Raw genomic sequence first — 15,852 nt, forward strand, 5'->3', positions numbered from 1 at the left:
TCTGGATAGGGGAGAAATGATAGCTTCAGCTGATGAATGAAAACTACCTACTGCAAAACGGGAAGGGTTAAGTGAAACTTGTTCCTTTTTATGCCTTTTGGGGAACTATCAAAAGAAGTTTCTGTTGCAGGAAGCTGGAAGGATAAGAGGATGGGTGGGTACAACTTAGCTACACCCTTCTCTAACTCCCAAGTGAGCAGAAGTAGCTGCCATTGGATGCTGACGGAAAGGAACAATTAAAAATTGTGAATTGGTAGGAGCATTTGATTCACCAGGAGACATGGACATTCACATTTGTGACTGGGTGCGTGGCTGGCCAGCTCGCTGTCATCTCTCAACTTTCCCATCTTCCATTTCTCTGGGTGACATTTCTTGTTGGTATTGTAACGATGTGGATACAGCTGGTCGATAGTGTCAAGTCGCTTAGGGATCGTCAGTCGTTAACGTGAGTTTGGCTGTGACAACGTGTTAAAGAAGTTTAGAAAACCCATTGGGTTTGGATTATGAAATTACCCATACAGCCTTTGCTGGTGCTGTCATCATGACACGGAGTATCAAGTGGAACTCCATGGATTAAGGAAGACCCAGAGGATCGTGGAAAGTTGCTGAAGAGAAGGAACATCCAGAGCCTTCCCTTCTCACCATCGGGACAAAGAATGAGCTACTGGCAGCATGACTGGTGTGAGGCTGAAGCCTTCGGCATCGTTGATCACTGGTCTACCTTTCAGTGTGAGCGAAGGCTGTATGAACAGGATGGCCTCATCTTACAGGTTGGGGATGATTCATTTTCTTTTGTTGGAAAGTAGTAGGAGCAACCAGGCAGGCAGTGACAAATGACACAGGTAGCTGAGCTGGGCAGCTGTGCCAAAGGAGGAGACGTGTTCTTTGGGAAAAGCAATGATGGAACATGGGTAAAAAGTGGGAGAAAGGAAAGGGTCTTGCTGAGAATTTGATGCAGGTGGCATTGCCAAGGCCTGACTTGAACAAGGACTCATGTTGTTCCCATGGTGCACTGGTTACAGCCTCCTGGGGACAAAGTGATGGCTGGCACCCGTGTGTGTGTCCTCACCGCTAGCTCAGCTGCAGGGTCTCCAACGTGTCTAGACTTGCTGAAGGTCAGCTTGGGGACTGGTGATGCAGAAATCTGGGCAATTACCATATTCCTGTAATTCTGCTGGAACAGAATTTCTGGCTGGTTACAAAGGACATATTGGGAGCGTGTCAGAGGACTAAAAATTAGAAATATATACATATAAGGTAGCTAGTAATTATCAGGGTCTCTTCTAGATTCATATGGGGTTGTTTTTCAGCTTTTTGCCCTGTTGGCTCAACTGCTGGGTATTTTTAAAGCCCCAAGCCACCGAGGATGACCGTCACCTTGGAGAAGGTCCTCATTGGTTTAAAAGGCCATACTGATATTTGGCTCTGTTCCCACGGGCTTCGCTGAATCATTTCTTTCCATCCACCCCAACACAACCCCACGCTTGTTTTGCTGGATCTGCAAGGTGCTGAGCACTCTACGAGATGTGTGGCCAACCTCAAACCGAATGGCGAGCGTAACACAGAGCCAGGGGAACGATGGAAACGATGGTGCAGAGGACAGAGTGAGCACTGCAAGGCTACACGACGTGTTTCTGTGCCCTTGGTGGCACTGAAGGGAGGTCAGAACCATCTGAGCTTTGGGTGCTGGTAGAAACTGTAAGGGCTGTGTGGCACCCTGGAGGGTGCGATTTCTTGTTGCAGGTTGCAGAACGTGGTTTGGTACAGAGAAGAGACTTTGCAGCCGTAGGAGGAAAATGTGAATGTGTGAGGAGTGATTCTTGTTTAACTGTGACTGAACCGCAGGTTGAGCGCCTCCCATCCATCAGCTGTTAGCTGTTATTTCCTCAGGTGGAGACTTAAAGATGATCCATGTCAGAAATCGTGGATCCAGCTTTTCCCAAGTTGGGGGTGCTGAGTTCAGGCTGATGTCTGATGCAGGTTACACTGGAAGGTTGGGGACCACAGGGATGCTAGGTCAGGGGTACCGTGACCGCTAGAGTAGCAGGCAGGCTTTCCATGAAAGTTTTGACAGAGGATACTTCACTCACCTGTATTGCAGACTGAAAGTAAGTGTGTGCTACTGTATCTTCTTCTTTCAGAGGGTTTTGGTCCAAGCAGCAGGCTCCGCTCCCAAAGGAGCGCAGATGCAGCAAATCTCTGTTCCCAGAGTTCAGCAGGTTCCGCAACAGGTAATATCTCCAGGGTGGGACACCACGCAGGGACCCCCATGTCGACAGGACCTCATGTCCCACACGACATTTGAAACTGTGCCAGATAGCTGCTTAGAGAAATCCATGCTCTTAATTTTGTGTGTGGTTAGAGAACTGGAGATCACCGTGAGAGCAGCTTTCTCCATCTCTCTCTTCCTTTCTTAGACCGATGGCAAAAGAAACTCTCAAGATATTTAAAGTTTAGAAAGAACCTTTACTGTAGCAGTTGTCTTCCATACATTTGAAGATTTGATGGATCCTTTTAATTGCCATTTAAAAGCAGTCCTCCTCTGTAAAGATTTTCTTAGAGGCAAAGTGTTTGGGAGTTTAATTATACAAACAAATGTACTGCCTGTGTGTGGCTTCATAGAAACGTTAGGTGACAGAGCCATGCAAGTGTTTTTATTTATCTGAACTTTGCCTTTTGCAGTCCTTGTTTCCTAAGAAACCAGGCATGTGTGGTGCTGCTTCATGTGGACAGTGAGTCTGACTCTTGACTTTTTCCTCTAGCAATTTTTAATTTGGTTGCTCAGTTTCGGGAAAAAAACCCAAACCAAAACCAAAAAAAACTTGACAGAGGGCAACTACGTCCCTCCCAGACCGATGAAGAAGGGGGCTGGGGTGCAGATGGTCACTGCTGACCTCCTCTCTGAAGGAAAGGCTGCAGCATGATCTCACCCTTATTAGTCAGCAGAGAACCAGCCCCGAGATGTGTGTGCAGAGGAAACCCAGCTCCATTGTTTCCACTGCTCATGGAGCAACTGCTTATTTATTTATTTTAATGTGACCTTTTAAAATAAATATGTCCTTTGGGATTCCTAAGCATATGGGATTTTTGTTTTCTTTTTATTTTTCTTTTTAAAAGAAAGTCTAAATGTCAAGGTAAGGTTGAAAGCCGTTTAAGGGTGTAATATGTGATTTCTCCTGCTGTTCCTAGGCAATCTGTAACTTGAGTTGATGATGCTCGTTTCAGGTGCAAGCGGTGCAGCACGTGTATCCATCCCAGGTCCAGTATGTGGAAGGAGGAGAAGCTGTTTATACCAACGGAACCATGTAAGAGTCTTGTTGGCTGCAGCAGAGCCCCGTTCCCCCCAGCCAGGCTGAGCCCATCGCTCCTCCCAGCCCCTTCCAGCCCAGCGCTGCTGCGGGCTCTGCCTGCCCTTAAAGGGAGGAAGAGGAGGAACAACTGTCCCACATGGTGCGTTGTGTGTAGGGGGGTAGTTCCTGCAAGACTCCAGCCTTGGAGGTGGTGGTGTCCTTGTGGAGGGACTGTTCTCCAGGGAATCCTGCTACATGAAGGGGTCGGGTGTTCCCCTCTGCCCAGCCCGTTGAGTGGTGAGGTGCAGGGGCTTTAGGAGCCCGGAGCACAACTGCTAGAGGAAGAAGGGGCTTTTGGAAGGTTTCTTCTTCCTCCTGTCTGCTGTGCCCCTGCTTTGGCCCTGATGTCTTTGCTGCCCTCCGGGGTGCTCTCAGCCTTCTGCTCTGAGGTTGCTTGCAGTGACTGCGGAGCAGCTGCTGGGCTCCGTGCTGCGCGGTGGCTGTGGCCCTTCGCTCCAGGGCTGTCTCACACTGTCAGGACTGATTTCTATAGCCCAGGGTTCAATTTCAGTGGAGCAAATCCCACCAAGAGTGGTGCTGAGTTGTTTTCCAAAGGTGGTCCAGAACCGTTGTCCACGAGATTCTATCTGCAAGCTTCTCTCCACCTCCTGACCTTATCGTTCCTTTGACAGACGAGCTGCCTACTCCTACAACCCCGACGCTCAGATTTACACCCCCAGCAGCGCAGCATCCTATTTCGAACCGCAGGGAGGTGGAGCTCAGGTGACTACAGCGGCATCCTCTCCTACAGCCATTCCCTCTCACAACATGGTGGGCATCACCATGGACATTGGGGGAAGTTCGATCCTCTCCGGCTCGGGAGCCTGTCTCATTCATGGGGGGATGGAAAACACTAGACATTCTCTGTCACATACTTCACGCTCCTCACCAGCAACGGTATGTAGCCCTGCAGATGTTGCAGCTCGGGGGCCAGGAATTATTCCAAGGGAACTGAAAAGCCTTCAGAAAATAAAACTTCCTGCCTTTATCGCTGTGTATATGTCTGTATAACATGCCATGCAAACGCAAGGGAGAGAATAGACACTGGTGTACTACAGATACTTTTCAACGGGAGTTTGGAATGTGTCTCTTGCTGGTGGTTAGAGGCTTGTCAGGCTTTCTGAGTGGATCACTGAAATTATGCAGCATGGAGATAAGAGAAAATTCTCGAGGTTTTTAGTTTTTTTTTTCACCCAAGCAAAAGGTTTCGGCTTTTCAATTCAAAAGAATTGTCTGTATTTACACTAATAAGTGTAACGTCTGAACATGGGTCTTGGCTTACCAAAAATAAAGTAATATATATTTTTAATTATGAAGAGACATGAAAAATCCTTTATTAACACCGTGAATAATTGGCACATTAGGTATGTCAAGCTGGTCATGCCAAATGCACAGTGATCGAGAAGTCTTTGTATGTATCTCCTACACCATTGTGTATTCTATCCATGCCATATGCTACAGAAAATGGATTTTAGGGATAACACTGATCAAACAGAAATGTTTTAAAGCTCTTAACTTTTTTAAAACATGTTCCTCCACCTGTCAGTTGAGGTGCCAGCTTGCTAGAGCACAGCTGTACAGCTGTGTGGGACTTGGGGGGGGGGGGGGGGGTGCGCTACAACTATTAATACAAAACAGCTTTTCTGCAGCTAGTAGCTACCAGGGCTTTTATCTGAGAATCTACCAGCCCGTAGTAGCAGCTGCTGCCAGGAGTGGGTTGGGGCTCATTTTCTGGGACACTGCGCACCTTCCTCTCCAGACTGACTTGTGTGTGTTTATGTATTTGTATGTAAACATAATTACAGGTGTAGGTGTAATTCAGTGTATGTGGCCAGATTGTAAAAATGTGAACAGCACCAACCAGGGAGAAAAACAGGAGCTGTTCACTACTGAGTACTCAGGAAAATCTGGCCAGTTAGGTTGTGCTTTTTTTCCCCCATTGAGTTTTAGAATATCAACTTCATGGTTTTTGAATCTCTGTGCCTTGAAAAGTTGCCTTTTGATCCTGGAGTAAATGTGCTCTGCCTTAGGTGGGAGTAGGGGAAAAATCCTTAGCTTTGGGTAGAAGAGAGAATGACAGATGTATCTGGATTACGTGGAGTCTCTTTCATGTGTGACAATTGTGTGCGCACGTTTTAACTGTTCATATTTAAAATCTAGCATTGGACTATCTTCTGATTTTTGCTCAGGCTTGATATTTTGAAGGAGGTAAATGCTGATCTGGTCAGCTGCGTGGGACTGCATCTTGTATAGCTGCACAATACTACTCTTGGGTTTTGGTTGTTTGGTTTTTTGTTGTTGTTAGTTGGGGTTTGGGTTTTTTGAATCTCCATGCGGACAGGCACAATGTAAAAAGCCTGAGTAGAACATGTGTCAATAGAAGTGTCCCATGAACAGTTAGTTTGTAGCTGTCTGTCACATGAGAGAAAGCTGTTCAGCAAAAAAAGAATATAGGAAGTGACCTTTATGAAAATGTACCTGAAATAAATATACTCTGTTGTATGTAGGAATGAACTTTTGGAAGGTATTGCAGCATAAAATGTCTGTGGCTGTTGTGGAGGGGCTCAAGGGGATGAAATAGCTTGTGGAAGACAGTGTAGGGATGTGTCTGTGTGTGGCTTTCAGTTTTTTCAGCAGGATAGAGCAGAGCCGTGATAACTGCTTTGAATTTTGCATAATAATGGGTGGACAGATAGTGGAAGGCTTCAGGAGAGCAATGACTAAATGAAATCAATGGGTAGGAACACTGGTTTTCCTTGCAATGTCTTGCTTAAAAGAGAATAGGAAAGGCTGGTGTTAAAGGGGCTGGAGAGGCTGTCGTCCTGGCTAAATGTGTTTGAGGCAGGATTAAGAACTTTGTGGAGAGAAAGAAAAATACAGCTCCTCCAGAAGTAGCCAAGGAAGCTGTGGTGTTTGCATGGATGTCAGTGGCCAGCAGTGCAAGGGCATTTAGAGACACCCGTCTGCCACGTCTGCTCAAATAATGATGCTCCGCTCCATCGAATGGGCTGAAACAGCACGTGAAGCAGTCCCATCCAATGTCTAGGCCAATGGAGCACTATTAATCTTTATTTAATTATAGGCTTGGTATAGCTTAAATTAGGCTGTACCAAGAGAGGAAATCCTTGAGACCTCCCGTAAGTGGGTCCTGAGAGCTCCTCACCTTTGCGCGGGGCTGTTGAAAAGCCTTTAGTCTCTCCCTGTAATATTTTCCTCTGCAGATGCAAGTTGCCCATTTGTATGGGATGCCTACCAAAATGCCCAAAGGCCAGGCGGGGTTTCTGTGCTTGCTCAAGAGGTGTTGCTCAAGCGGGCACTCTTGCTCCTTGAACAGAGGAAGGAACTGGTGTCTCCCTCCAACACTGACTCATTTCCTGAAGGCTGCATCAGCAATCGGGCGTTGGTTCCTCGTGGTACATCACAGTGTGCTAGACAGTTTTCTCAAAAAAACCCCACTGATACATAGTCTTAGGCTGACCCTTGTTTGAATTCGGTGATAACTTCCCAAGAAGGGATGGCACTTTTGGATGGAAACCGAGGAGCATGTGCCGGAGGTGCCTGGGCAGAGTATCACATTCCGGCAGGGATATGGCACAGACTGCATCTTTGGGTGTTGAATGTTGTTTCAAAAGTTGTATCTGATTTGTTCTGTTCTCCCACCTTTCTGACAGAGCTTGGTTTTGTAAATGGCTGGTTTTATCTCGACCTTTTATCTTCAGCCTGCTATGAGTCAGTGCAAACTGAGTGTGGAGGCCATTGACTGATGGTTGTGCAGACGCTTTGTTCATGTGCCTACAGATGAGTGCACGACCATGCATGTGAAATGAGGACAGATGCTAGAGACAGCTGCTGACTGCAAGTTTTACTGGCTGATTTGTGCTGCCTTGTCCTGCCTGCACTAACAGGTCCTAGAGAACAGGGGTTTGAGAACATCTACTGGAGAGAAACAGCAGGTTCTGCCTCTGCCAGTCCCTTATTGTGAGGGTTTGTTGCTTGGTTGGGGGTTTTCCCCTCCTTTTCCTCACTTGCAAAAAGCTTGTGCTCAGGAGGACCAGAGCTCTGGGACCAGCAGCTATCGGCTGAGCAGTTTGCCAGATCGTCAGGGGAGCCCCAGCAGCAGAAAGGAGACAAGAGGGGTCTGGGGGAGGGTCCGGGCACAAGGCAGCAGCCGTGGCTGGGCTGGGTGTAGAACAGAAGCTGGACAGGAGGGAGGCAAGGGGGCTCGCGGGGGCAGCCTGCCTCACCATGGCTCTGCTTGCAGCAGCTCTGGGGTGAATGGAAAGGAACTGGGTAGCGTCAAGATGGGCCAGCCTGCCCTTGCGGGAAGAAGCTCACTTAATTGAAACCCATCTTCTTCCTTCAGAGCCCCTTTGCACCTCGCTCCAGTAGCAGGGAGCTCTTATTCATGCCGGCATGTGCATTGTGTGTCAACCCTCCTTGTGCCTGTTTTATTTAGTTGCCATTAGTTTTTTGTCAAAAATGTGAAGAAGTAATAATAACCAGCCATTACTTCCAGTTTTCATTGAAAGGTCTGGGTGAAATGCACTTTCTCTGTAGCAAATCTCCTTTGATTGCTGCAGCCTATGTCTGGTGGTGGTTTGGGCTAATATGAAGGGGAAAGGAAAAGGAAAACGGCTTCTCTTTTATAAATGGGCAATGTATATAGTGGAAGATCAAAAGCCCCCTGGTCTCGCTCTTTCGCCCTAACAGGGATTCTTGCTGTGTTAGTTTGCATGCCATACAATAACATCTGCAGCTTCATCCCATAAGGACTGTGCCTCATCTGTTTGCCTCTTTTTCACAAGCCTGTTGATATAAAGCATTAATCATTCAAATATTAATAAAGAAATAATAAACCTGGCTGTTGCTAACTATCTGATTTCCTTTCTTTTTCTTTTTTTCCTTTTTTTCCCCTGTGCACATTTTCTTTAGCTTGAAATGGCGATTGAAAACCTACAAAAAACTGAAGGGATTACATCACACAAAAGCAGTTTGCTCAACAGCCATGTAAGTTACAATCGGAATTTACAACCTTTTTCCTGCTTTGGTAGGAGCATTATTTGTAGCTGAGCCACTCAGAGCAGCCTGGGATTCAGCTGTGCTGCCCAAAGCAGCCCATTCCCAAGAAACAAGAAGCTGCAAAAAGTGCCATGATGTTAATGCTTGTTTATGAGATGCTCTGGATTCTGTTAACTGCCTCTGCACTGTGTTTATTTATTTTGTCTGCCTTGCAATGGAAATTGCTGGCAATTAGATAAACACATTTGAGGAAGTTCTTTCCTTTCACTGGAATTGAAAGATGGCTGGAAAATAATTTGCAATTTTACAGCAGTAACTTGGCGTGAATCATGACAGGTACCCTTAGATAGCGCATACCAAAAGCTTGCTCCTGTGGATGCCTTGATTGCCTCTTTCTGTGCCTCAGGGAGACCATTACTGTTACAATGCTATGCTAAATTCGTTTGCTAGACCTCTCTCTTCTCACTCTGCCAACAATGTCTCTGCTTTGTGTGAAGTTCCCACTGTTCTGCTGGGCCTTCTGCATCATGGTTTACGGCTCCCATGCAGTAATGATTAACGACAAGCACATGCTTGTGTGAGATTTGAAGGGTCTAATTCAAGTCCTCTTGAAGTCATTGGACTTGCCTTGACTTCATTGTGCTTTGGATTAGGCTGAAGCATGTTCTGCACTGATAAATCACAGTGCACAAAGCAGTACTTCTGGATTCTAACAGATTTCCTTTTGCTTTGTATTTGGGGGCAGATCTGTTGTCATTCTTGGGTTCTGCAAAAAAAATCTGTGCCCTCTTCACCCTAGAGAAATGGCCTGAGAAAGCGAAAGGAGCATTAAACCTAAGGATCTGATTCTCTTAGGCTGTTGTCGAACTCCAAGCCAGGGTCCTGGACGAGCTTAATCCTTATTTCAGCCTCTAGGAATTGAAGGTTCCTGGTTGGAGCTGGGAAACACAAACCTGCAGGATCAGGCTGGTAGTTCCTGTTCTGAGCATCTCCGTGCATCCTTTCCATCCCAGGCGGTGGCTGTGCGTGTACCCCCATGCTGTGCCCCCAGCACCATATGGATTTGGCTAAGGATAACGTCCCTTCTAGAATTTTTCTTGTTGGTTCAAGTGCAGAAGCAGAACGGGGGGGTCGTGGTGTGGTATTGAAGGAGATTTGACAAAAAGCAGGGAAAGCACAGAGGAAAGAAAGCAAAGACAGGAAAGAGATTTCATCTGACCACAGGCTGCGCAGGATGGAGTTGGGGCCCAATCCAGCCTCTGATCACATCTTCCCCGCTTGCAGGGTAGAAGTAAAGAACTTAATGTCTCTTTTCTGAGGTCACGGCTCATCGTTTGGCCTAAGGCTTAAGTTCTTTTACAAATTCTAAAGCAAATAGACTACTTCCTAAGCATGTGTGTACACATCAGCTCTCCACTCCTCTCTGCTCAAGATGTTGGTCCAGGCACAAGCAACGCGCTGCCCTGGGCAGCTCCAGGGCTGGGGTGGGTAATTCCCTCTGCCAAGGTGCAGAGCCTGAGCCAAGGAACCTTGTGGAGCCCTTCTGCCCTGTGACCCTCCAGTGTCCTTGCCCTGCCTTCCGGGAGCACGGAGCCGTGTCTGTGGATATGTGCGAGTAACGAGGAGGTGATGGGACGAGCAGTGCCTGTAGTAAATGCAGCACGTTGCAGACCCAGAGCAGGCAATCTCTTTCCAGAGCTGGAGGACGGTCGGTGCTGGTGCCCAGGGAGGGTGCGTAGCCTCTGCCTGGGGGGGGTTCTGGGGCTTTGACTGGCCCGAGGGACCTGACCTCCATTGGAAGTGAGCCCTGGGATGAGTAGAAGGCTGGAGTCATTCCACAGACCCATCATCAGATGGTTTGGGTTGGAAGGGACCTTCGAAGGCCAGCTAGTGCAACCCCCTGCCATGGGCAGGGACATCTTCAGCTGGATCAGGATGCTCAGAGCCCCGTCCAGCCTGACCTTGAATGTTTCCAGGGATGGGGTATCCACCAGCTGGAGACTGGAGAATGCCAGAGGCGTGTGGGGCAGCCCGGTGAGCACGGCACCGAACTGCTCTGCACGTCTCCCCGGCACGTGCTGTGTCACAGGGCATCCTGCTCTCCAGGGTGTTTTGGTTCCCACCCCTTTATGTGAAAAAAAAAAACCAAAACAACAAACCAGACAGGGGATTACCCATCCCAAATGCTTGTGTGACCAGCACACGGTACTGTCATAGATGAGCTTGACAAAAGCGAGTAGCTGGGGAAGTTGTGAGTTCATGCTAATTGCGCTATTAGTTGTGACTTTTAAGGTTGCAGAGTTTTTCATTAACTGTTCTGTCTCTCATTTTAAATCTCACATTTTTCAAATCTGTGAGTTATTGGGATAAATGGTTTATTTTGTTGCCATCTGCAGATGTTGCGTGCCAGGAATCTTTGATTTCAAAAATACAACCAAACCAAAGAAACCCTAAAGGTATCTCAGTCAAGAGGCAATTTTTTTATGTAATGCTGTTTAAACACAGTCAATGTGAAGTGGAGCCACACTTGATAACGCAATTTAGCTTCAAAAACTCTCTGAGAGGTTATTTAAGTGCACTTGAAAGATCAAATTTGGAAGCCTAAGCGAATGTTAATACCCCAGCGACACATGATGTTTCTAATGAAATCATGTCAATCCATTACTGTTATTGAAGAAGCCCTGCTCACGAGGGTACTCCAGAGACTCTGGGCCAGAGGATTACGTCTTTGCCGATTATGGTCTTGCAGATGATGCAAAGAAATTTGAGGAAAATTACTACAGTTTTTGTACGTGAGTGCCTAAAGCTAGGCACGTAAGGAGGGAGCTGGATGCTAGAACCTGCCCAAGGCTCTGCGGCTCCTCGGTGTGCACAGCGCTCATAGGAGTAGGAGGGAGGTGGATTTTTTCCTCACCGTAAAACAAACAAACAAAAAACCGAATAAACCCCCAAAAGCCTATTGGACTTCTTCCCTGTGGTTGAATGGCTCTTAGGTAGGTGCTGATGGAGTTTTTCCCCTGAGGAAAAGATCTTAACCCCAAATGATGTTTAGGTGGAAACATCTAAAATGAGACTAAAGAGAGAGGTAGGAAAATTGTTAAAGGGAATAATTCTGCCTTGGCCGGGGGAGGGATGTAACGCCCTAATGAAGGATGGATTTCCTGCTCAGCAGAGAAGGGCGGGCGGTGCTGATGGATGCAGGTGGCTCGGGGCGCAACTACGCAAGGGACCAGAGCTGACGGGCACTTGTTGGAAAAGAGACTTTTCAAGAAAATAACTAAGTTCGGTTGAAACTTGAATTGCAAAAGATCGGTGGGGCTGAGCAGGGAGCTGCAGGTGTGAGGGAAGCGTTCCTCCCCGTTGCTGTGTTCGGGGTGCTCGCAGGGGGGTCTGGGGTCCGTCCTGACTCTGAGCTGAACTGAGCGGGGGCTTAGGAACCGCAGATGTCTTTTTTTTTCTTTTCATTTCTATGAAAAAGGTTTCTTTTTCATAGAAATGCTCATAAGAAAACCTCTCCAAACCTGGACCTTCAGAAAAAAAATTTTTTCTTTCTTTTCCCAGACAGCCCCAGGTATCACTTTTTCTATCCTTAAAAAGCCATCCTTGAATGGAACAAAGCCGAGGTTTTTCGCTAAAGGTTATTTTTTAAAAAATCAAAACAAACAGTCAGTAGAAATAAAGTTAGAAGTAGAAATGAAATTGAAATGTTCCCCTGTAGTGCCTATAACAAACAAAGCAGCATACGGCTGCGTAGTGATTTTATTGGATCCTGCTCATAGTAAACCCAGAAATTAAACTGTATAGTATCGTGTCATTGTCACCACTAAGCAAAATTCAAACAATAAACAGAATAAGGGATACAAATGGAAAGACTCTTTAATGTTCTCGTTTAAAGTGCCTGGTTTGTTATTACTAATGCAGGAAGAGCAAAAATCATGTTTTGAAAATTATTTATATTCTAACAGATTTCTTTTTTAAGCTCTTCTGTGTGTTTTGTAATAGATTTGTAATTCAACAGTGGGAGTTCATATTGTGAAACTCTGTGGTGTTTTAAAAGAATATAAAAGACACTTGCAGAAAAGAAAGCTGGAAGATGAAGCGAATAATCTAGAAATATCTGGGATTAGAGTAAAAATGCCCAGGATCACATTTAAATGAGAAGGTTTTCCCTATAGATGAATTTTCCATAGAAACTTTCAACTTTTATATATATGTATACATTTTTTTAACACTTGGAATTAGAATAGGTTTAGAAAATAAATAGCTGATCCACATTCAGTATCTTCCATAGGATAAATAAAATAAATGGTTAAAAAAAAGAGGACCTTCTTAATCATTAATCTTTTAAATATAGGGGATGGGCCAAAATTAGTGCAGATGTGGACTGCCTAAAACCTGAGTTCTTGCTGGTCTTTTATGTCATAACCACTGGGGTCCACTTTTGCTGGGGATGGATAATTGGGGGGTGGGGTCTCGGGGGTACTGAATGGCTTTGGGGGGCTTCCTGGGGGACTTCTCACCTCTTCTGCCGGCGAGAGAACAGAGGGTTGCAGATCACTGGCAGACACCTCTTGGGGCTGTAGGGTCTGGAGGTCCGAAAGGTGGTCGGTCGCTGGAAGAACACACCAAAGGGTGTCTTAGGTGGAGGTGGAAGGTGGGAAGGTGACAGGCAGCTCTGCGGAAAGTGGGACAGCAAAAATGGCCAAGAGGTTTCTCTTCTTCCATCTGTGGCAGCCCCTGGTCTGCTCAAAGGCCACCAGAACTGACGGGCCCAGTCATTTGAACTTGTGGTTGCTTTGGATGGAACCCAACTAATGAATGAAAGAGTTTTAACTGTACAGCTTTGGATTCGGCTCATTTGATGCAGCGTAAGTTTAAAACTGGGACAGGTGAATGATAATGGCAGAACGTACGGTCAGAGGTGCTGGAAAGCCTTTGTGTGAGAGTTGGGTGTGACACACAAAACCTGAAAATGACTCACTGGAGTGAGGTGTCAGAGGTGTCATTGCACATTTCAGGTTGTATTTTCACAGTTACTGATACAAAACTGGAGTATAGCCGTGAACTGGGACCTCAGAGTTTCACTGGGAGAAAAGAGCTGGATACTGGAGTATGAGTGGAGGGGACTTAAGCATAGGCCAACTTGTACATCCATGTGCATGGTTAAATCCCGCTGATTTCGTGCTTAATTGCAATACGTGCTTGTTCTATTTGTTGTGCTAATATTGTGGCATCCATACCCGGAGTCTGTTTCGCCATTGCTGGGGTGTGAATTCAGCAGCTTCTGGTGGAGCTGTGCCTCCTGTGGATCAGGGCTGGAGGGCTGGGTGGCGAGGGAGGTCTTGACATCGTTAGTCCCAGATGTCCCTAACGACAATGAAAGGGCTCTTACCAAAGCTATTGATTTTAGTCCATTTGTGCATCTAGTTCCTTCAGAGATTCACTTAACATAACACTTATTTTATGGATGCCGAAGTCATTTCGCCAGCTGAAGGAGAGCGGGGGTTTTGTCTTTTTGCATTTTAATTCCTGTGCTGACATTGTGCACCAGGCCTGCCCTTTCGGGCCGCCTGGGTATAAATAATTTATATTAATTGCAAACTTTAATCAACAGAAATGTCAGAAGTTCAGACAGTAAATTTTGAAAAGTAGATGGACCCCCACAGATTTTTATCGTTGCTTTGGTAACTGTTAATTTTATTGTTAAGGGAACAGTTGCACACATGCCAATCTTCAAATTAATAAAGACTTTGCAGCATATTGGTTTCCCTAAATTTTATTCCTCCTAGGCAGTATCTTAACATCTTTATTCTTGGAAAATACAAGTTCTTACAGCTTTATTTTATCTCTGCAGAAATTAATCTCTATCCAAGGTGGACACTGAGATGGCAGGCAGGCTGTGTCTTAATGCCTTTGCAAAATCTGACAGCATTTTTGTTTGGGTTATTAGCTTTGGACTGGGAGTCCTTTTATAAAAATGCAACTGGCATAAGTTATATAAATTAACTACCCAGCATTAAGTTCTCTTGAACATGTCAGACGAGCTCTCCTGACATTTAAGTGTTGACGCTTTGATGCAGCCTGTTCCAGCCCTCTTTAGACTTTCATGTGTTCTTTATTTATTTATTTGTTTTCCATACCTGAAGCTCCAGTGGTTGTTGGACAACTACGAGACGGCGGAAGGCGTCAGCCTTCCCAGGAGCTCCCTCTACAACCATTACCTGCGGCACTGCCAGGAGCACAAACTGGATCCAGTGAATGCCGCTTCCTTCGGGAAACTGATCCGTTCGGTGTTCATGGGGCTGAGGACCCGCCGCCTGGGAACCAGGTTGGTGCGAATCTACATTTAAAAAAAACACCAACTCCTAGAACTTCTGTCACACATACTGAGAATTTACCGAGCAGCCTTTAGCAGGCGCAGGTGTTTCCTCCAAGATCTACAGGAACAAGCGGGAATGGTCTTGTGGGGAAAGGGATGGCTGCTCTGAGGCATGGAGTGATTTCTGTGTGTTGTTAGGCAAAGCTGCTCCCTCACCATGAAAGGTGTGAGAGGCTGGACAATACAATGAATTTTGGACACGCTCCAGGTCTCTGGTGATGGTGCCTTGTCCAGCCACACAGTGGAATTTGGTCTGTGTCCTTTTCCTAAGGAGTCTGAGAATATTTTATTTGAACCTAGGCTTCTTCTGATTCCATTACTGTCTCAGAAAGATGAAGTCACTAATCTTCCCGATTGCTGCTGTCAAAATTCTGGCACAGTGCGATGGTTCCTCCCGTTGGGTCCGGTAAAGGTCCTCCATCGCAGAACCCGTGCCCACATCTCTGATGCAGACAAGCTGTACAGATGTAAATGGCTTCCTTCTTCAATACCCAAAGTGGCAGGCTGAATCTCGTGACAGAATTTTTTCTTTTAAAACACCGAAGATCCATATAACACAACAAAAGCACGACAGAAGAAAGTACACTGGCTGTAATTACAGATGTGTCCTTCAAGGGATCGCCTGCACAGCTTGCACAGCTGAATTTGCATTTTATCCCAGCTCCTAATTTTTAAAAATTAGCTAATATGCTGGAGAAGTAGTGATTGCTCTGATTGTGTAAGATTTTATAATGAAATTCAAGCTTAGATATTTGGGCTTCTAAACAAGAACAAAACCAGATGTGTCCAGGGCATTCCACAGCTGGAGTGTGGAGGCAACAGTCGTAGGAAGAGCAGGGAGGAGTGTGGATTTCTGTAGATTGGTTCAAGTGCAAGAGCTCTGAAATAATTTTTTTAGAGGAGAGAAATTCTTTAATCCCATCAAGGATTAAAGAAAAAAACAAGCAAAAATCCCATTTAAAACTGCAAATGTGCAGGCTGGGAAGGGTACAGTAAACCTGAATAAATATTAAAATAGCTGTCCACCGTTATTTTCTTACTCGTTCCTTTAGGTTATGAATGCAGGTGGTATTTAATTTGCAGGCACTTCAAAAAATCACTCGC

General features: G+C 45.9%; 1 protein-coding gene across 8 annotated transcripts in view; it reads left to right on the forward strand.

Moving 5' to 3' along the window:
* The window catches only part of RFX2 (regulatory factor X2), a 63,988-nt gene that overhangs the window by 30,469 nt on the left and 17,667 nt on the right, over positions 1 to 15,852 (forward strand). For 3 of the 8 annotated variants that reach the window (XM_037383005.1, XM_037383006.1, XM_037383007.1), the window contains exons 3-7: positions 2,142 to 2,231; positions 3,226 to 3,305; positions 3,983 to 4,247; positions 8,283 to 8,357; positions 14,516 to 14,697. In XM_037383005.1, the coding sequence (XP_037238902.1) occupies positions 2,142 to 2,231; positions 3,226 to 3,305; positions 3,983 to 4,247; positions 8,283 to 8,357; positions 14,516 to 14,697 (692 nt within the window). Of the gene's footprint in view, positions 1 to 18; positions 771 to 2,141; positions 2,232 to 3,225; positions 3,306 to 3,982; positions 4,248 to 8,282; positions 8,358 to 14,515; positions 14,698 to 15,852 lie in introns of those variants that run through there. The other 5 variants (XM_037383002.1, XM_037383004.1, XM_037383008.1 and 2 more) reach the window with 4 other exon arrangements.

This window comes from Falco rusticolus, chromosome 4, assembly GCF_015220075.1.
Source record: "Falco rusticolus isolate bFalRus1 chromosome 4, bFalRus1.pri, whole genome shotgun sequence".
NCBI lineage: Eukaryota > Metazoa > Chordata > Aves > Falconiformes > Falconidae > Falco > Falco rusticolus.